Source organism: Daldinia caldariorum (genome assembly GCF_022478825.1).
Source record: "Daldinia caldariorum strain CBS 122874 unplaced genomic scaffold F4812scaffold_13, whole genome shotgun sequence".
Lineage (NCBI taxonomy): Eukaryota > Fungi > Ascomycota > Sordariomycetes > Xylariales > Hypoxylaceae > Daldinia > Daldinia caldariorum.
This window is the reverse complement of record NW_025953049.1, coordinates 1,013,842-1,033,074: the sequence shown is the minus strand read 5'-3', so window position 1 is coordinate 1,033,074 and position 19,233 is coordinate 1,013,842. Positions and strand designations below refer to the sequence as shown.

At 46.5% G+C, this 19,233-nt stretch overlaps 6 protein-coding genes across 6 annotated transcripts; 3 read left to right on the top strand and 3 right to left on the bottom strand.

The window, feature by feature from the left end:
• Positions 1-364: 364 nt before the first annotated feature.
• On the top strand, positions 365-1,168 carry F4812DRAFT_461190 (uncharacterized protein; the record flags this gene model as incomplete). Its single annotated transcript, XM_047937824.1, has 2 exons — positions 365-559; positions 617-1,168. The coding sequence occupies 2 exons, from the start codon at positions 365-367 to the stop codon at positions 1,166-1,168; spliced, it is 747 nt and encodes a 248-aa protein (XP_047788534.1).
• A 2,375-nt stretch (positions 1,169-3,543) lies between these two features.
• F4812DRAFT_100390 (uncharacterized protein) lies at positions 3,544-5,185 on the bottom strand. The gene is made up of 5 exons (XM_047929245.1): positions 4,876-5,185; positions 4,704-4,808; positions 4,417-4,641; positions 4,208-4,350; positions 3,544-4,142 (listed from the first exon to the last, which is right to left on the bottom strand). Exons 1-5 carry the CDS (start codon positions 5,050-5,052, stop codon positions 3,734-3,736), a joined length of 1,059 nt encoding a protein of 352 aa, XP_047788533.1. The 5' UTR covers positions 5,053-5,185; the 3' UTR covers positions 3,544-3,733.
• A 2,523-nt stretch (positions 5,186-7,708) lies between these two features.
• Positions 7,709-9,227, top strand: F4812DRAFT_100376 (uncharacterized protein). Its single transcript, XM_047929244.1, has 4 exons — positions 7,709-7,782; positions 7,837-7,999; positions 8,081-8,981; positions 9,042-9,227. The coding sequence occupies exons 2-3, from the start codon at positions 7,901-7,903 to the stop codon at positions 8,921-8,923; spliced, it is 942 nt and encodes a 313-aa protein (XP_047788532.1). The 5' UTR covers positions 7,709-7,782; positions 7,837-7,900; the 3' UTR covers positions 8,924-8,981; positions 9,042-9,227.
• On the bottom strand, positions 9,090-10,484 carry F4812DRAFT_100326 (uncharacterized protein). Its single transcript, XM_047929243.1, has 3 exons — positions 10,073-10,484; positions 9,551-9,845; positions 9,090-9,470 (listed from the first exon to the last, which is right to left on the bottom strand). Exons 2-3 carry the CDS (start codon positions 9,780-9,782, stop codon positions 9,238-9,240), a joined length of 465 nt encoding a protein of 154 aa, XP_047788531.1. The 5' UTR covers positions 9,783-9,845; positions 10,073-10,484; the 3' UTR covers positions 9,090-9,237.
• Positions 10,485-14,798: 4,314 nt separating this feature from the next.
• F4812DRAFT_436323 (MFS general substrate transporter) lies at positions 14,799-17,051 on the bottom strand. The gene is made up of 2 exons (XM_047934841.1): positions 16,034-17,051; positions 14,799-15,976 (listed from the first exon to the last, which is right to left on the bottom strand). Exons 1-2 carry the CDS (start codon positions 16,784-16,786, stop codon positions 15,092-15,094), a joined length of 1,638 nt encoding a protein of 545 aa, XP_047788530.1. The 5' UTR covers positions 16,787-17,051; the 3' UTR covers positions 14,799-15,091.
• A 203-nt stretch (positions 17,052-17,254) lies between these two features.
• F4812DRAFT_436322 (release factor) lies at positions 17,255-19,113 on the top strand. Its single transcript, XM_047934840.1, has 2 exons — positions 17,255-17,532; positions 17,620-19,113. Exons 1-2 carry the CDS (start codon positions 17,439-17,441, stop codon positions 18,828-18,830), a joined length of 1,305 nt encoding a protein of 434 aa, XP_047788529.1. The 5' UTR covers positions 17,255-17,438; the 3' UTR covers positions 18,831-19,113.
• The last annotated feature ends 120 nt before the right edge of the window (positions 19,114-19,233 follow it).

The window sequence follows — 19,233 nt, the reverse complement described above, 5'->3', positions numbered from 1 at the left end:
CTGTAACGACACGCAGTGAACGCAGACAAGACCGGGAATTTTAAGGATATCAAACGTCGGCTTTAACACTGTGACTCCTTTTACCCCGATGTGAGGTGCACCTTTAGGGCATCCGGCATGCATATTCAGCTTAGGTTACTCCCGAGTAGCATAGTGGTTGGGTATCAATACTTCCGTAGGCGGGTAAAAGATAATTAGTAGATCTGTTGTATCTCCTCGTACAAATTCTCAGTGCTACTAACGGACCATCGTCTCGGCTATCCACGAGCGTAGAGATGAACTCAATAATAACATATATACTCTGCATCTGGTTGAGTCTAGTTGGGTAAATGACGTGAAACACTGAATGAAATAGGTAGCCATTATGTCGCAGCCCCTCGTATTTCTCGTCGCGTTTTCTGCTGTTGTTGGCACCTCCGAAGCCATTAGGCAGATCCAGACGGATTCTAAGAGGAAGGAACATCGAAGCCGAAAGAATAACTTGATAGTACGATGCCCCAAGTCGTCTCAATTTAGCCACTTGCTCGAGGGGAGGCGTGTAGTCCTGTCTGGTGACAAGGTAAACAAGCTCGAGTCCTTTTCCATAAACATTCTCAATTTGACAAGCATCTTATAGCTCTACATTGACACAGGAAGTGACCATGACCAAGTATTCGGTCATCCCTTTGCCGGATACTTCCTTCCGTACCCTGATTCCAAGTACTCTGGTCTCGTGTCGACTATCTGTGATGAACCACCCGTCATGAATTGGATATATATCGATCGGAATACCTACGAGCTCAAGTTCGGTACTCGACCATCAGCGCAACCTAATTGGCCCGGTCCTTTTGATTGTTCTCGACAGGACCGCAGATTGACTTTCGCTGGCTGGGAGGGGTTCCTTGCCGTTAAGGAAGGCGATTTCTGGGCGTTGTACTTTGACGTAGATGAGGATAGTCTGAAGTCGAAGGTAAAGAGCGACACTCCAGTACTTGATATAGAACTGTTACGTGTAGAGATGCGCGTGACACCTACAAGAGAGAAAAAGCCATCGAATAGGGAGTCGGAGGATGATGCCGAATCTAAGAAAGATGAATCAGGACCAAATAAAGCACAACGTGAGAAAGATAATGAAGAGAAGATAGGGGTATCTGGAGATGTCGAATTAGAGTCACCGGAAGTAGATTGAGAAGCTACCTGAGAAGCTAGAGAAGCTATACTGGAGGTTCACGCTGGAGGTTCACGCTATTGCTTGAATGCCAATAACTCTCGTAAACTCAGGCACCTGTTCAAAGCACTGAACGCCAATTGTGCTACAAAATAACCGTTGATGTGTTAAAGGCTGAGAACGAAGACCTACAGCCAGTAGGGCGTTAAAAGGTTAAAAGGTCCGGACCCCCGACAGATGTTCTACCGTATCAAAGCTACCTACCTTTCATAGAGCTAAAGTTCAAGCCGGAAAAACAGGGGCGAAGGTCAGAGATGGCCCACCATAGACCTATTTGGTGTAGAGAAATAGATCTATATTACTAGTTGTATCAGTTGTATCGGTGATGGTCGTCGTCTTGACTCATCCGGTTACGTGGCCAATCCGCGTGCAAGCATGTAGTGAGAAAGCTAAAATGCGTGTAATCAACGCCTTTAAAACTGTACAATTGTACTAGTTTAGGGACGGGTTCGGGGAACTATATTTGAGCTTTACCTGTATATAAATCTACTGATCCTCCTTTCTCCATCACTTCCTCCACCTCTACGCATATACCACCAACATTACTACTATCACTGCTAACACATCTATTACTATCACTACTTGGCTTGCAGTAGAGAATAAAGCCAGAATTGGCCCACCCAAACCAATCGGATACGTTGAAGGATAGCTGATCCCTTCGTCGACCTGGAAACCTCGCTGAAAGACGATGTATTGTGTGTATATATCCCCTCGCCGCGGCTGGATAAGATATTTACTAACCCCTGTCTCTCAGTGAATTTCCCATCTTCAAAGGATAATAAGACCGACATGGCGTTAAGCAGGGCACCGCTCCATCTTCGCATCAAAAGAGCAGCCTTTTTATTCATCACCGCTGTGCCAACAGCATTAATTGGGCTTGCCATACGACGAGCAGCCCCCGGGGAATATCCGGACAACGTCGAATATCTATATCTAGCCCTTTCTGTTTGTGGCATTCTCCTTGGGTTCGGTGTTCTATTTGAGCCCCCATTCATAGGGACTCTGTATTAAGTGTCACATGTACTTCTCGGGAAACGTTCGCGAGTATAACGATTCAAATTCATTTCCCTACATCCCGCTTCAAGCCAGAGGCAATGGAGATAACAGTTGGACTACTTGGATACCTAGTAAAATGTTATTTAGTATTTATTGTCTGATCCGCTTTGGTTTTCGCGGTTATGGGCCAGCCTACCAAGCTTCATTGGATTGAAGCAACATAGTATGTAGTAATGCTAATAGCTTGTTAATATTAGCCGCTTATCCCGACCCTGTTCGCAATGTCCCTCATACATGACCAAACTCCCTCGCTGTGGATAACCCCATAACCAGACGAAACAAAGCCATCTTGATCCTCCTTATCTCATCTTATAACCTCCTCGCTCATCGTCCTCAGAAGCAGTCAAATCTCTCTCTCTCAATCGCTCAAAGCTACTCGAAAATAGTCAATCAGTCGTAAAATCTCTCATTCAATCGTAAACTTTTATCAGTCGAAAACAGCACGATCCCGAACGTAAGTAATACTTGATGGAGGGAAGCTTCCAGACTATGCTAAAATCATACATAGTAGGCTGGAGTACATAGTATAGGAGGTAGGTACTATTCTAGCAACAACGCAAGAGACAGGAAGTCGTAATCTTAATGGGAGCAACAGGTGTATGTACCTAAAGGAAGCTACTGCGGCTTCGTAATAAATATCAAAACCGTTTTATTCTAAAATGGTCACTTACAAGTTTCCATTTATTAATGCAGTGCATTTACAGTAATTTGTGTATTCAAATTTATGCAGGCAGCGCGTGCATCACAAACCCTGTAAGTTAGAGCCGAAGCCAGGCGCATAGCACTCTTTCTTAACCACTTTTAACGACTCCTAGCCACTTTCGAGAATGCACCTTAGGTAATTTATATCATGCTGGACTAACAGACTCTCCTGTCCCTCCTATATCACGACAGCGGAACTCGAAACTAGCATGGCTTATATGAGACGTCGGTTTCGACAGTGGCGCAGAAAAAGGAAGCTTGCGAAGTAGATATGGCTTGAGACCCAATGCTCCCCTAACTGTCTTGGCGAGAAGCTGATAACTTGGAAATCGTGTCCAATGATTCTATTGGGTTGTTGCGTATCCCATCCCGATGGCAGATATATCATCTTGACTGAATTTCCCACAATGCCCAAGGTCAGCGCAACTTGTAGCGGATACTGTGAACAACACCTCTGCAACTCGGCACTATAAACTCTCCTATATGCCGCGGTACGTCGAGAAAAGACGGGATTCGAGCAATTCCGACGTCCATATGCGGGCGCGGGTACGACTTAGGGAGGGGTGACATGCGCGAAGGGTGACCGTAGGCGATCGTAGACCCCTTCCATCCGGTTTCTTCCTCCCGAACAGATCGAAAGATCGACTTAAGACCAATGTCTTACTGGCGCACTCGTACTGTCCCAAGAGCCTAGCAATCCATAGCATGAAACCAACGGCCCGTATTAATTAAGCATTTAATACTATATAATTACTTCCTTACTCCCCATCACCAATCCCTCATATACCTTTCGCTTCCGTAATGTTCTTGTTGCTTCTTCTCATGAGGCCTCGCAGCTGTGGTAACCGTATTGTCTGTTGTGATTTTAATATAGTTACTTCGGTCTCGGTTTTGAGACGAACCTCCTGACCCTAAATCAGATGTATTTGCGCCGCTCGGAGGAGTCGCGCGCAACTTAGCCAGCGCGAAGTCGGAAGGTAAGGATCTGTTGTTGGCTGATATGAATCCGCTTCGTAGCGAACGGAGGAAGGGCCAGAAGTAGGCGGCGCAGGCAGCTGAGATGCTGGCGAATTGGACAAATTGCATACTAAGGTAGTACGGGAATCCTCGAAGCGTATAATCGTCTTCGGCGAGGCGGGGGAGGTAGATGAGTTGACAAACCGTCGCTGCAATCGCACTTTGAACTTGTTAGAAGTGCGAGCGTGAATAGAGATTAGGTGTTGGGAAGTGAGATATCCTTACAATATTCTCACGGAGAAAAAGCTATGAGCTATGATTCGTGTCCTGACAGAGAGTTTAAGCGGATATATGACGATTGCCGGAAGGGCGATTAGCGAAGCGTCCGTCAGGATGTTCGTAATGTCCACATATTCTAAAAATGCTATCTATATCGTTTGTTAATAAGATGTCTTCATTGTGGATTTTACGGCAGCTTTTCACTTGAATCTCACCCTATCAATGCAATTGGCGTTTCCTGCCTCCCAAGGACCCTGAACTCCACACTGGAAAGCCGTTCCAACGAAGGCTACTATCAACCATATGATGACTGTGACGACGAAGACAGACGTGAGGCGACGGTGTCCCGTTTCCGGAGACAAGGTGGATAACCCTATGCATACCGATAGCTTTGCAAGTCCTAAAGCAAGGATATATAGTAATTGTCCGGCGTATTGCACCTGAACACACGCAATTAGCTTTGACAAGGGGCGGGCGCGTTTGTGGACAAGTAGATACATACTTTGAGACCTGCTCTAAACTCATCATCGGTCATGAGACTTCGCGATTTCCCAAATATTCTCCCCTCTGGAACGAGGAACGTCACAGATTCGCCGAGACCAACGATCTGGTTATCACGATGTTAATCCAATTGAAACCCACCCATTTCGCGGAGGCGCAAGTTGTGAACGTACAAATGCCGAGGCGATTAACGCCTCTTCCCATCCGAACCGTTGATTCGTTTTCAAGAAGAACTTGGTTAAGAAGCGAAAGCACAGCATGAGAGAAGTTAATGCGATCAAGAGCCAAGTGATCATCTGGATGATAGGGTTCATGTCCGTGTCCGTGACGACGATCCCGTTGGACGGCATCTTCGAACCAGATGTCCGCCGCCCCTTTGGACGCGAGATGGTATATCTCAGGATAAGCCGTCGAAGAATGGCAGCGGGTCGGACATTGGTAGGGCTGAGAAGCCCCAGGGTTTCCCGCGACGATGCGTATTAAGGTTATGAGCTATGAAGTTGAAAAGGACCTGGGGGAAGAAAGGAGCCTTGATGCGCACGCGCCCCGTGCGTATATGTTCTGGGTTAAATAAGATAGGTAGAGGAGCAGACAGGCGACAGGCAGACAAGGTAGCATGGGTAGGGAAGCAGAAACGCCAAGTAGCCAACCACTGGCTCCGGCGCTGCTGACGAGAGGCGCAGATTTACAATCGAACCATGGGATATCCGCGGCAGTTGGTCCCGTTAGCTTATTTGAAGAAAAATATTGCGACGGGATCGTCTGTTTGAAAATGTGTGTGTTACACATTGCAAGGTTTAGGTGTCTCTCATGTCTCTCTCTTTTGCTTATTTTTATCCTCTCCCACCCTCCTTTCGTTTCAAGCGATCACATTCTCTGCGATAATCTCCTCGTTTTCCCGCTTAGAGAGTTAAAGCTAGGTCACGAAGGACGAAGTATGCAGGGGGCCCCGGGGATCTACACCGATGAAGGCGGGAACTACATGGAACTAATGCTAGTCAGACCGTGGGGGAAGTATTCATATACACGAATTATAGGCGGCTTAGGCTGACTTTATAGGTTATCTTTGCGAGGTATGTAGGTAGCTTATACCTACATGCAACAAGGCAAGGGTATCTGTGGCAACCTTTGACTCTCTTCACTATCACTGGTTAACTCAAAGCAGATCGGAATGTTGTACCTACAGGTACCTGCCTAAAGATATATATATACCTTATATAGGTACCAACGTACATATTACGACATGACAAGCGTAGAAAAATTCACACATTAGGCCCTTCATCCGAAGGATTCACTCCGAACCGAGACAGCAAGACCACTAAAAATCATACCTATCACCCCATAACATCCGAACTAAACTACCTAATATTTATTGTTTTATGAGTTATGCTACCTACAGAGAACTACCTAATATGCTATATAAGGAACATGAATTGCTTCCATGCGGTACTCAATAATGCTACCTTCTTGGTAGTAGTGGGAACGAAGCTAGTCCAAAGCTGAAATTCGGAGGGGTCGTACGGGGAAGCAAGGCACCATGCGAATTTTTAGGCGTAGGTACTCGCATTGGGGAGGTCTGAGAGACTGGAACGTGGCGCTTCGGTCCCTTCAATTCGAAAGCTGCAGTAGGGAAGTATTCATTTATTATTCATCCCATGTCTGCGGCGCAGGAGTGCTACCTAGGTCCTCACCTACAGTGAGAATCGCCAAGACGGCCCGACTCCTCCACTAACCGCGTTGGTTAGAACATTGATAGATTGATAGGTTTCGTGAAGCTTAATAGGGCTTGGATATTACCAGTGTTCTGGGTCAGAACTTAATAATCATAAAAGAGGTAAGAATAAGTTGTTAGTACCTATGACTACCTTAGGTATGATGGTATGTGATTCTTTAGACCTTTTCTATAGTACCTAAGAAATGGTTAAGAAGACAGGACTTCTAAGATAACTGGAGAGAGTAAACCATAACGCCACCACAACAGGCCTCTTGATTGGATCGGAATAGTTGAACTCGACTCCGATGCATGTCAGCATCCCGACTTAAGCTTACCTAGGTATATACCTTATAGTCAGCGAGAGATTCAAGATTCAAGAAATCAATATTAAGCTTAAACCGGGAAGGATTCATTCGGCAGGAGATCGGAATCATTTGATTTCTCTACCTAGGTACTCTAAGTCGAGAACAGTCGCTTATACATATTGGTTCAAAATCTTTCAAAGAACCGCTGTCAGGTATTCTACGTGATGAACGGTTCCATACTTCACCTATAAGTGAGCGAGTGGAGGCTGTAGGCTGCAAGTCAGTCATATACCAAAGCTCTTAGCTGCGCGGATAACTGAACCGTGTATGGCCTCATTAAGGATTGCTTCAATACAGATGGTACCTAATGCAAGAACATGATTCTTTTTGGATTTTAAGTTGAATTGAAATCGTACCAGCATTTAAACCACATCAATACCACATTTCCTAATATTAAATCAAAACGTCCTACACCAGCAGTAGCGTAACCCAACTGCCGAGCTCCCCCTTTTTTTTTTGTTGAAATTTTGAAAATGTACCTAACCTAGGAGGTACCTAAGCTGGCGAAGGTAGGTGGGCAGATTCATAAGAGAAGTATGGTACGTACCGGATTAGGTACCTGAAAACTGCCTAGGCGGTTGAACCAAGCTGGCTTCAGCTGGTCCCCACTTGTTCGTCATCGCAACTATTTTATCTTCACTATCTTTTCTTACTGATTGATTCCTTAGGTACCTACCTTACGTGATATATCTTGGTATGCATGGTGTATAAGAACTGGTAATCATGGAGACATTATAACTTTTCATTGGTATCGAATTCCTCAAGCGTACCTAGACTCAGTGTTCTGAACCTAATCGAATGCCTTTCGCGTCGAACAATACCGGCCTCGTCGCGAAGTGTACAAATACGATCCTCTGCCATCTGCGAGCTGTGCCTCTCTGGGGAGTCGCCTTAGTTATACTGCTACTTGGGTTCCTTCGGACGCAGCTGGCAGCTACTATCAGCCGTCGCAAAACACCACCATCGAACAAGATACCTACCTAGGTACCTAACCTAACCTAGTAAATAATCGAAATCATGGCGTCTGCTGCCGGCGCAGCTAATAGAGTGCTGAGGGTTACCGGACCGCTACTCGTACCAGCCGTCGCATATGGTGTCTATAAAGGAAACGTGTTGGCAATGCTCGAGTCGTTCTTCACGGGCCCTGGTAGGACAAGTCGCATTGTAGCTCTGGTAGTCGTACTTGTTAATTGGAAAAGCCTGCCTTTCGCCTGGACTGTATGTTACCACCTTACCTAGCTACCCGTCGCCCGTCCTATATTGATATAACGAGAAGTATACTAATGGAAATCTCGATAGTTCCGTGTTTTCGGTGCCATGATAACGCATCTAGGCTTCAGACGCTATCATAAACATACTCCTGACCAGCTCTTTCACCCGGTAATCACGCCCTCTCACGTCTCGCTGCTCGAAGTCGATTACAACATCCACAAGTCCAACTCGACCTATTTCGCCGATCTTGATGTCAGTCGTTCCCAGCTAGTCTCACACTTGTTCGCGCGCGGGTGTCGCGATCTTGCTAATAATGCCTCAACACGCCTTGTGATGGATCCGTCAGACCCTTCGAAACCCGCTAAGGGCACATTCGGCGTTATGCTTGGTGCCGTGCAATGCAGTTTTAAGAAGGAATTGCAGCCTTATCAAAAGTACGAGATGTGGTCCCGCGTACTTAGCTGGGATCGCAAGTGGCTCTACATCGTCACGCATTTCGTTGAGCATGGCGCTGTCAAACCGCGATCCTGGGACAACGGAAATTTTGGCGCGACGAGGAAGGAGAAGGGGGAGCCCCAGGATTGGGAGAAGAAAATACACGCTACCGCTATTAGCAAGTATGTGTTTAAGATCGGGCGATTGACGGTACACCCTGCCATCCTTATCGACGCCAGTGGAATGCTGCCGGAGAGACCTGATGGTTGGACCACCATGGAGAGCGGAATGGCTCCGCCGTCTCATCTTATTACCGGTCATGCTGCCACCGAAGCCGAGATTAAGGATGGACATGGCGATTGGGATTGGAAGCAAACGGAAAAGCTGAGGATAAAGGGCTATGAGTTTGCGGCACACTTTGCAGCGCTCGATGGCCTACATAGCCAGTTTGATAGCGGCGAAAATGGAGCTCTTGGTAGATTTGGGCTTGCATGATATGTGCCACGGCTACTGAGCATGCACTTGCATGGCAATATCGTATGGTACAGTATAGGTAGTAGACCTTAGAAATTAAATTTCGTGGGAGATATATAGCTGACCATATACTATATAGATCTAGACTTATCCATTAACATAGACTCGACCTTAGAAAAACAAATAGCCGAGGGCAAATACAAACAAGTACCAATTGAGCTTGAGCCTCCGGGATAATTTTAATTGATTTAAATAAAAGGCAGACCTAATTCGAGAATATTCAAAACGCTGCGAGAAATAAATTCATTCACCACGCCAGATTGTACGGAACCCATCTATAAAGCTAAAGCAGCCATGGCCACAGCGAAACCGAGACCGGCAGCGGCCCGATTGCCGGCTCCAGGAGTCTCAGTCGAGGACGAAGCCGCATCGGTAACCGAACTAGAGACGGCCGAGCCGATCGCAGAAGTCGCGGCGGCGCTGGCACTCGATATGAGGGAAGAAGCGGCAGCGCCACCAGCATCGGCTGCAACGGCTGCGCAGATCTCCCCCGAAAGTTTCGTCATTTCTATTTCACCATTAGCAGCTGTCTTCTTCCCCCCAAAGAGGTGTAAACCGTTATAGAGGGGATAAAGGGGGCTAATATACTTGTCAGGCCATCGGAATCGCAAGATGTCGACACGCAGGTGATGGACTCCTGGGTCAGGTCGTCAATCTTGCTGCACTGGCACTTGCTGTCGGTCGTCGAGCAGCCGATCTTAGTCGAGGCGCTATCAAGGCACGGCTTCGCGCAGGCCGGGATCTGCGAGATAAGTTCTTGTACGCTCTCGGCGGCGGCCGCAGCGGCGAAGAGGGCAACGGCGAGAGTCTTGAACTGCATTTTGAGATGTATTTCGATCGTTATAGTTATTTCTTTCCACGTAAAGGAGTGTATGTTTATTTTCTTCGGCCGGCGATGAAAACAACGAGAGGTGGTGAGCGTGGTAGGTAGATTAGAATTAGGAAATAAGTTGTTTGGAGAAGAGACTGGCCGGCAAGGGAAGTTCACGTCACAAAATTCCCTGGGTAAATAAAATCGGCTCTGAGGCGTGGTAGCTGTGCTATTTTATCTACCGGTTTCTCAATGTTTGGTGAGGATACCCTGACATGCTATCGTTCAATGATACCCACCTTTGCAGGTTCCTACCGTACCTTGGCAACCCTTGTTTAACTTGGCGTATGGGTGCAAACACCAAAGATCCGCCAGAGTTCTAGGTATCTCGTCACGGCAAAGCTCGAGGCCTTTCCGTATGACTATGTGACACCAACAGGGTTTCCTCCTCCCATCTCATCCCAACAATGTCTTGGCCGCTCTCGGGCTGAAGAGAGATGAAGCGAGAGGGGTAGATAATACATTAGATACAAGTAAGTAAGAGATACCGATGAGGCGACATGATACTTCTTAGGCAGGTATACTTCAAGTCTTATATTTCAAGTTTAGGTAGTATGCGGCAATAACCCATCGGCAGCCCTTCAAACTTCCTTCGAGAAGTGACATTTCAAAATCCCCCCCTTACATAGTACAGCGACATCTGCAGTTGGCTGCAGGGGAAAGAAAAGATGCTCTCAGATATTACAGCTCAATTCAGCCCCCTCGTTGAATGTTAGGGGGGTCCCTTGCAATCTTATGCATGGGATCAGGGGTACAGCTTAACGAGGTCTAGAGTTAGGTCACCCTAACCGGTCCAAGCGACAAGTCATATCCATGTCGAGCTTGAAACGGATATTTTCCAATTTGCGGGGATTGGAGAAACGCATCCGATTGACGGGCACAGAAAAAATAATAGATAAATAAAAATAAAACCAAAAATACAGCATTGAACATCCGGTGGGAAACGATGTGAAAGATAAGGCACACTCTACCACAAAGTGTCGAGGCCTATCAATTTGCCCCTTGTCCGTTCAATAGGTAGGTACCTAATCTAACTATCTCAAAAAACATACCTACCTCCTAACCTAAGGTAAGCGTTACGTCGTAGAGCATGAGGTAGTAAAACAAGAGAATTGCTATTTCAATAGTAGTGGGAATTCAGTAATAATCACTTTTTAGACCCACTTCTTCAAAACCGGCAAAATCTAAAGATTCCCTCATCTATACAAAAAATATATACTACTATCAACCACTATATCGTATTAAATTTAATAATTCAATATACAAGAATTATATAGTCGCCTTTGCCTTAATGAAAGCTATTTAATAATATATATTTTAATTAAATGCATATGGTATTTCAAAAGTCTTTTACAAGAAATAAAATATTAATATTTCGTTTTGCAAAAGGAACGTTACCATTTATGCATATTTGCTTTCGCACTTTAATAACTTTTAAAATACCGTATACATTTAATTAAAACTTATATTATTAAAAAGCTTTAATTAAAATAAAACTAATAATATAATTTCTATACGTTAAATTATTAAATTTAATATAATATAATGTTTTATATGGTATTAAGTAGTAATATAGATAGGGTATCTCCAAGTAGTAAGCCCTTCTGGGCAGGCGGTGAGAAAGGTGGGTCGAAAAAGTGACTACTACTGAACTCCCATTACTACTGAAATAGCAATTCTCTAAAACAACGTCGTTGTTCCGCAAGGAACTCTCACTACTACAATAGCTTTGAAGTCAAAGTTACCTATAGTGACTTACAAAACATCTCCTTTGTTCCCAAGGAGTCTCAAGTGGGACTCCTGACAGTAAGCTGCCTTTCCGGTATAGAAATTCTTGGTTGATGTGCGTTGCCCTAATAGTTTTACTCTTCCGCCGGGACGGCTGAGCAAATTGCTTGGTGCCTAGCACACAATATGAATAAGGTCTTAACCCCTGATGGGATTTGCATGTCTTGCTGAGCGTCCGTGTGATCTTTCCTAGGATGAATCTCGTTCTGGGTGCCTTTGCCGAGAGCGGCAAACTCAATACCACAGGGCCATAGATCGCAGTCCCGATGGCTCGACACATGGACGTCTGTAAGAGTCCTCGGCCTACCCATCGTGATCGCGCGATCATGGTAGATCGGGGGATTGGAACGGATAAGGATATAGTACACCCGAGGATTATTTCAAAAAATATTTATAATACTTAGATCTTTGTAGATATTGCTTGTGAGCGCAAGCTGGGTTTCAAACTTTCACCTATAACTAGTGCAGGGATGTCAGGGGAATATAAAAGGGTTTATTTGAAAAGAAAAGGAGAAACATCCGGGCACTTGAAGTGACTTGCCCCGATAATTCCTAATCCAGCACCACCGTATCTTGAAAAGGAATGAATCAACTGGAAGGAATGTATGCAACCCCGATCGAGCCAACAACACCCCCGTTCCGCTCTATGGCATACACTCATTAGCCAGTGAATATAAATATTACGCGGCGGAGCTAAACTTACCAGTACAGCATATATGCCCACAATTGTTCCATCCTCTGGTTTGAGAACGTCAGAGAAATATTCGTTCTCTAGTCTCTCTTCGATGAAAGCAGGAGGAAACTCGATATCACAGCCACGTTGGTATAGAACTTGGGTCTCGTTAGCGAATAGCCACCGCCATGTCGATACGTATGATCACACCTTTAGGCCGAAGATATAAGTAGCATCCTCATAAAAAGCTTCCAAGCCCGGAATGCGTTCGCCGTGACTGGAATCGAAATTCACATGATAAGTTGCAGAGCTAGACAACCCCGCGTCAGGAATTTGGCCAAGTAAGATCGAGGATTCATCATCGCTCGGATTACCCAAAGAGAATTTAATACCCCAAATATGAGTGCGGTCAGCGTCGTTAAATGCTTCTTCGTTATTGTCGACCACCCAGATAGTTATGCCAGTCAGATAGGGGAGAGTTGCTTCCCGTCAACTCCCCCGAAGAGTACAAGGGAAAAAGGCAAATTGTCTCTGAAGTTCGCTATGCGCTTATTACAAGGCCCCAGAAACGACAATTCCTCAGGGGGAATAGAGCCGTACCATTTAGCAGTTTCTCGGAAAGTTGAGGATTGAGAAGTAGCTGGCGATTCATCCTCTCCTCCCGAAATAGACAGGGAGACCAATTTTAGGGCCTATATAAGGCTTTTAGTAGAGAATGGATACGCTTGAGAAAGAAAAAATGATAAAATAAGATAAAGCTTATATCAAATCCGCCTTTGAGATATTGTGGCGGTAGGTGTGTTGGCAGGACAAGCATCCTCCAAGGAAGATTCTGCCAATCCCCTACCCAATCCGAGAGCTCTCCCGAAACAGATAAAATTCGAATTCCCCGGATTCCTTTACTGTCAAAAGCGACGTGGTACCCTATTAATGTCACCGGCTGCTGTTTTTTCTCCCAAGTAGCCGTGATCCCATCATTACCCTTTTGCAATACCCGAGCGCGATGTTCTGGTCATCGTTATGGACAAATCGAATTCCAGAAATGTAGTTTTTCTTCTTTATTGGGACGATTTATACGGATATGCTTTTCGATGGAGTTTCTAGTTTGACCTTTCTGTCGTGCAGTGATCTCGCCCCTGAGTAGAATGACTCAGTCGGGGGGTAACGAGAATAGAGCCTGATGTGACCCAGTCGGCGGAGTCAAGTGCGCCGTCTGGTTCGAATAAGGTGCGAATTGGTACGCCATTACATATGTTGTAACTTTGCTTGCGATCAATAAGGTCACATAGGTGACGGGCAAGCGATCAAACTCGTTTCCTATTGATCATATTCGGTAAGGCAGCTAATAATTTCATTTTCTGAAAAAGCTCACGCCAGTCTATTCCAGGCGAGTCAGTCGTGTGTTCCTCGAAGACTTATTCGAATTCTCTCCCCTCCCAGAAACGGGACCGCCGGAATATATCTGGCAATACAAGCGATGCACACGCTCGTGAGGCCAGTCTAAGATTAGTCACGTCTTTGGAATCCATCCAAATAAGAATCATGTGCAAAGTTTCTGTTGACAGGACGCTCAGAGGGTCGCTTCCGCTGTGGCAATTGCCAGATACCTTTGGGAGAACGGTTTTCTCCTTTGGAGCAGAGAACACGGCGTTAGCAGTAAATAGACGGTGTAGTTGGGGGATATTTAGGGGGTCATGCGTGTATACATGCGTTCTGACATTAACCAGGGACAAGTCAGACTCCTCGCTGGACAGAAGGTACCAATATCCTTGGGAAATTCTACAACCCCTTCGTAGTCATGACTGCAGTCGAGAATTCCGCTGTTCCTTGGCTGTGATCTACAAAGGTCAAAAATTGCTTGGGTATCCAGACATTTCCTATCATTAGGCAATGCAATATTTATGATTTCCAGGCAGGTTGTGATATTGTAGGAGAAGAAGGCGGGTATTTGTCGCCAAACGGCATGTGCCAGATGTGTATCTCAATCTCAGGTGCTTCATAGTCAACATATCGAATATTTGTATCAATAGATTCGTCTAGAGGGATGACGTCCTCGAACCGTCGTCGTTGTCCAGTCCCTGAGAGACGGGCTTCATTCAAGCTTTCGTGTATAGTGTAAACAAAATGAGAGGTTAGTTGTGTACCTGAGTAGTAGACTTGGAAGAATGAGGGTACTGACCGGCGCGAAAGTTGTGCAGCCAAGTGATGGGGTCGAATATGTCCTCTCTATTGGGGCTCCGCAAAGGAGACCATGCTTCAAAACTCAACGGCATATCAGCTTGGTCTTCAATATTGACAGATATGTAGAGGGAGTTAACTGGTACCGGCAAGAATTTGGGTGCTTTGAAAATAAAAACCGAGGGCCCCCCCGTGTAGGGGACCACAAGAGCCCGACTTTAGGAGGATGTCATAGTCAATACATTAGGCAAGTACCAATATCTTTCCATTTTCATTCATTTTTCTAATTGGTTAAGTTTTACTTCACTTTTAGTCTTCCCAATTCGTTAAGCGAGAATTTCCTATTTGAGTAATCCTTCTTACTATACTCCGACACAACATCCCTCCTAAAGTCGGGCATATGGCTGAAACTAAGGGCAGTCTAAGATTGAAGAAGCAATCTATCTGATCTATTTGTTGGAGTCGGGAGGAAGATGCACACGCACTCAGCCTGCCAAAATTAGGTGCCAGGTAAGAGGTCACTAAAACTTTAAGTTAAAACTCAAGGCATATGTTTTAGGTATAGCTATCTACCTCCTAACCTGGGTTAAGTACCTAGGTACCTATAAGGCGTTTGAGGTCACGATTTCCTTACCTTCTTCTCGAAGCGCTGGTATCTCTCTTCTCTCCATTTAGGGCCCCATTTCCTCACTATCAGGATGGAGGGGCTTGCCGCTAATACGATACAGCCCATGAAGAGGTACGTAAGGCCGTAACCCCACGCATCGATGATGTACTGTACGACGGCGGTCCCGATAGCACTGAGCGCGGCACGCGTCAAGTTGAAGGCGGATGATACTCGCCCTGGGTTCATGGGATAAAGATCGACCAGAAGTGTTGTCAAGATACTCACTGGCCCGCTTAAGCCTGCCCCGCCAAAGAACAGGACAACCAGCGGCGCGGCGAGACTGGTACCTGAGTCAACTACCCACCCCCATGCGATTATCATACCCACGGCAAGGATTGTCCACGGCCACATTAGGTCCAGCCGAGCCCTCTCAATAGGGAACTTGCGCATGTCGTCCCCCCGTTTACGATCTGGCGACACGCCGATGCTGTTTGCTACTCGCACATAATTCCAGTTCAACAGTTTGCCCACGACGCTAGCCCCGAGGACCGAGCCTATCGCGTAAGGGATATAACACAGCCCAACTTGCAAGTCGTTGAAGTTGTACTGGCGGCGTATAACGTCTTGTAAAGGAACCATCATGGCGTAGTTGGCCATGACGAACAGAGACATAAAGAGCATGAGGGTGCCAACGTCTTTTTCAAAGATTATAAGCACTGCAGCAAGCACATTGGGGATGGGAATTTTCCTTGGGACCTTCTTTGGTTGCGGTAAGGTTGGGCTGCCGGGTTGCGATTCAACGTCGCGGCGCTTCTTGCGCCATTGATAGGCCGATAATGGTGACATATTTAGTCTTGGTGGAGGGATGGAGCCATTACCAACTATCTTACGAGCGGTCTGACACAGATAATGTCAGCTTCATTCGCATCTATTGATGCTTGCATAGAGACTCACTTCCGGAACGAATGGTACGTATATGAGCAGAAATACACCGGCAGCAATAACGAGAAACCAGAACGTTGAGCGCCAGCCCAGAAATTGGGTCAATATTCCACCCAGGACGGGGGCAAGAGCGGGCGCAAACATAACGCTTGCCTGGACGGCTGTGATGTAGCCACCCCTGTCAGCGCTTGTCGTGAAGTCAGCCATAACAGCACTGCCAATAGCAACGGTGGCGCTACTACCGGTACTCTGAAGAGCCCGTAGTACCATGAGAGCGGCGTAGTTATGCTGTAAAGCAAGGGCAATGTTGGCGCCAAGGTAAATAGTAAACGCGAGCATGTAAACGGGGCGACGGCCGATCTGGTCGCTAAGATCACCAAGGAAGAGCGGCGCAACCGCTTGCATAACCTGATATAAGGTTACGGTGAGGTTGATGTCGGCAATGGAGCGGCCGTACGATTCGGCGATAGGCGTGATAGCGGGTAAGTAGATGAAAGAGGAAAAAGGAGAAAATAAGGTAGCGAAAACGGTCATGAGGACGAGGAAGACTTTGGTCCTGGAGGAGAAGACAGAATACATCTCCGGCTCATCTTCACCAGGCCCGGCGGGTGTCTCACTAACGGAGCGGTTCTCTTTGTTATTAGCACCGCCGTTATCATCCCGTTCGGTAGTTGGCGCGGCGTCGGGAGAGTTATTCGCATCCGAATGTAAGCCCAAGCCCTCCGTTGTCTTTTCCGTTGTCTTTTCATCGTGGGCTTCAACCATGACGGCGCTTATTTTCCCCAGATGTCAAGAGTTAAGAGTTTTGTTCTTCAGATAGACTGTTCATAGGTGTTCGACACTTATACGCTTTTCCCGAGTACAGGAAGTTTTATAAGACAGACACCTCGAAGTGAGGGCTTGCCCGGATTCTTTTTAAGACTGTACATCAAGTCTGCATTGCCGTTGTCGGTCCGGTAATTCTGCATCTTTCCCATGACGAGCATAAGTCTTGTAATAAGTTGATAGATCAAAACTTGCTAAGTTATATCTAATGTTTGGTTGTATTCAAGTACCTTACCACGTAAGATTAAGGCCCCCACTTAGGTAGCTGGTATCCGCGTTCGGAACCGGTATCTACCGTAACCAGGCTCGGCAGCGAAACGGCTTCTGAAGACTTACGGAATGCAATAAATGCATAAATGAGGTACGGAATACTTCTTGACGCGGTGTTTCCCCTCCCCCGCACATATTTCTGATTGATAGGTACTCTATCGATAAGATTAGGTAGGTACCTGGTAAGAGTTAGTATGGAACCTTACCTAAGAGGTAAATTTTCACCCGTCAAACCTTATAGGCCTTTGCGGCTTCTAGTCATATCAGGTACCTAAGTCAAGACTTAAAAAAAGAGTCTTAAGACTTTTTTCATGGAACAAATATGTTGACATCGCAATGGGTGTGCCGTCGCTGTATTAAAGCCCTGGCACAGCCTCGGAATTTCCAATTCGTACGGTTCGCTAGTACGAATACAGGTACGTAAATAAAAAAAAATAATACTCAAATATAATTATCTTGTTCCTATTTCACAATTTAACATTAACTCCTTCATCATCCCAAAGAGTCCCAAATCAATTTACCGTCCGTCCTCCTTCGACGTGCACAAAACATTGCCGCCGAGCATGACAAACTCGTAGCCGACCTCGCCAATGAATTCGACTCCAAGTTAGCCAAGCGCATAGGCGAACTGTCGCGCGTCGCCAACGCTCTGAAAGAATGGGAAGCCGCCCGATCTTCCATAGCAGAGCTCAATGCTCTCTTACAATCCCAGGATGAGGAGTTGCGACAGCTAGCTAAAGATGAATTATCCACGACCAATGCCAAGTTTAATTCTCTGGCCACTGCTTTATCCGCTTCTCTTACCCCGCGCGATCCCTTCGCTGATATGCCATGCCTCCTCGAGATACGCCCCGGGCCCGGTGGTCAGGAAGGTCGTTACTTTGCGGACGCGGTGTTCCGCATGTATCGACAGTACTGCGCGCGTAAAGGTCTGCGCACAAACGTTCTAAAGTACGAGACGGCAGACGGTGGTGATACCTTAACCGGTGGCGCGAGCGAATCTCCACTCCAGGAAGCTATTCTTGAGGTTCTAGATGCAGGCGCGTTCGATCGGTTCCGTGGCGAGGCGGGCATGCACCGTGTACAGCGTGTACCAGCTACAGAGACAAGCGGACGTACACATACGAGCGCCGTCGCGGTATGGGTCCTGCCGTCGTTTCCCGAAAACGAGGACCAGATGCCTAACGAGGAGAGTTACAACGATCCGAACAGCATCTTCTACATAGACCCGCGGGACGTCAGAGAAGAAAAGATGCGAGCGAGTGGTGCAGGTGGTCAACACGTCAATAAAACGGAGAGTGCAATTAGGTTGACGCACGAACCCACGGGCATCACGGTTTCGATGCAGGATTCGCGATCACAACACCGTAATCGCCAATCAGCCTGGACATTGCTGCGATCGCGCATCGGTCAAAAAAGACGCGAGGAGCGCGAAGAAGAGGCTTGGGCGCTGCGCAATAGCGTACTGAGCAAAGATAAGATCACCCGCGGTAACAAGATCCGCACATACAACTACAGTCAAGACAGATGCACAGACCACCGGAGCGGCCTGGACGTACATAACCTACCTGACGTGCTGGAAGGCGGAGAAACCCTGGACAAGATTATGAAGAGCACGAAGGACTGGCTGATCAAGCAGGATATCGAAGGGGTAATCGCCGAGGAGACTGCGGCGGCAGCTAAGCCTAAGGAGACGAAGAAGGGGAAGAAATGAGTTTTTCTCCCGTCTCTCCCGTGTTAAGGGCTTTATCTTAGGTACTTTTACTCACAACTCACAACATGGATGATGTATATATATACACTTCCCATGTAAGAGATCTGTACATAGAGGGCCAAGCCCAATATAGAACCAGTTACTACCTCCTATGCAGCTACTATAATTTATCGACGCACGTAGAATTAGCGGACCAATTCTCAATGAGCCGGTACAAGCCGACATATTCAAAAATGCGACGGTTTTTATCATCGAGAACTCTCTCCATCTTTCTCAATGGTACCTAAACTTCTACGGCCGGGGACGTGCGGATCGATCCCGTATCTGCGCTTTAAAGTAAAGTAACCTACTCGCTACCTACTCTCTAATAGGCATGATTACAACCCACCTCGGCCAAACTCTT

Excerpts from the sequence above, each read along its gene's own strand:
- F4812DRAFT_100390 (XM_047929245.1), bottom strand. The coding sequence starts at position 5,052 with ATGCCGTCCAACGGGATCGTCGTCACGGACACGGACATGAACCCTATC. Across the intron at positions 4,642-4,703 it reads AGTTTAGAGCAGGTCTCAAA|GTGCAATACGCCGGACAATT; the intron begins GTATGTATCTAC and ends GCGTGTGTTCAG. Across the intron at positions 4,351-4,416 it reads ACGCCAATTGCATTGATAGG|ATAGCATTTTTAGAATATGT; the intron begins GTGAGATTCAAG and ends CAAACGATATAG.
- F4812DRAFT_100376 (XM_047929244.1), top strand. The coding sequence starts at position 7,901 with ATGCTCGAGTCGTTCTTCACGGGCCCTGGTAGGACAAGTCGCATTGTA. Across the intron at positions 8,000-8,080 it reads GCCTGCCTTTCGCCTGGACT|TTCCGTGTTTTCGGTGCCAT; the intron begins GTATGTTACCAC and ends AAATCTCGATAG.
- F4812DRAFT_100326 (XM_047929243.1), bottom strand. The coding sequence starts at position 9,782 with ATGCAGTTCAAGACTCTCGCCGTTGCCCTCTTCGCCGCTGCGGCCGCC. Across the intron at positions 9,471-9,550 it reads CGATTCCGATGGCCTGACAA|AAATGACGAAACTTTCGGGG; the intron begins GTATATTAGCCC and ends ATGGTGAAATAG.
- F4812DRAFT_436323 (XM_047934841.1), bottom strand. The coding sequence starts at position 16,786 with ATGGTTGAAGCCCACGATGAAAAGACAACGGAAAAGACAACGGAGGGC. Across the intron at positions 15,977-16,033 it reads ACGTACCATTCGTTCCGGAA|ACCGCTCGTAAGATAGTTGG; the intron begins GTGAGTCTCTAT and ends TATCTGTGTCAG.
- F4812DRAFT_436322 (XM_047934840.1), top strand. The coding sequence starts at position 17,439 with ATGTTGACATCGCAATGGGTGTGCCGTCGCTGTATTAAAGCCCTGGCA. Across the intron at positions 17,533-17,619 it reads GTTCGCTAGTACGAATACAG|AGTCCCAAATCAATTTACCG; the intron begins GTACGTAAATAA and ends ATCATCCCAAAG.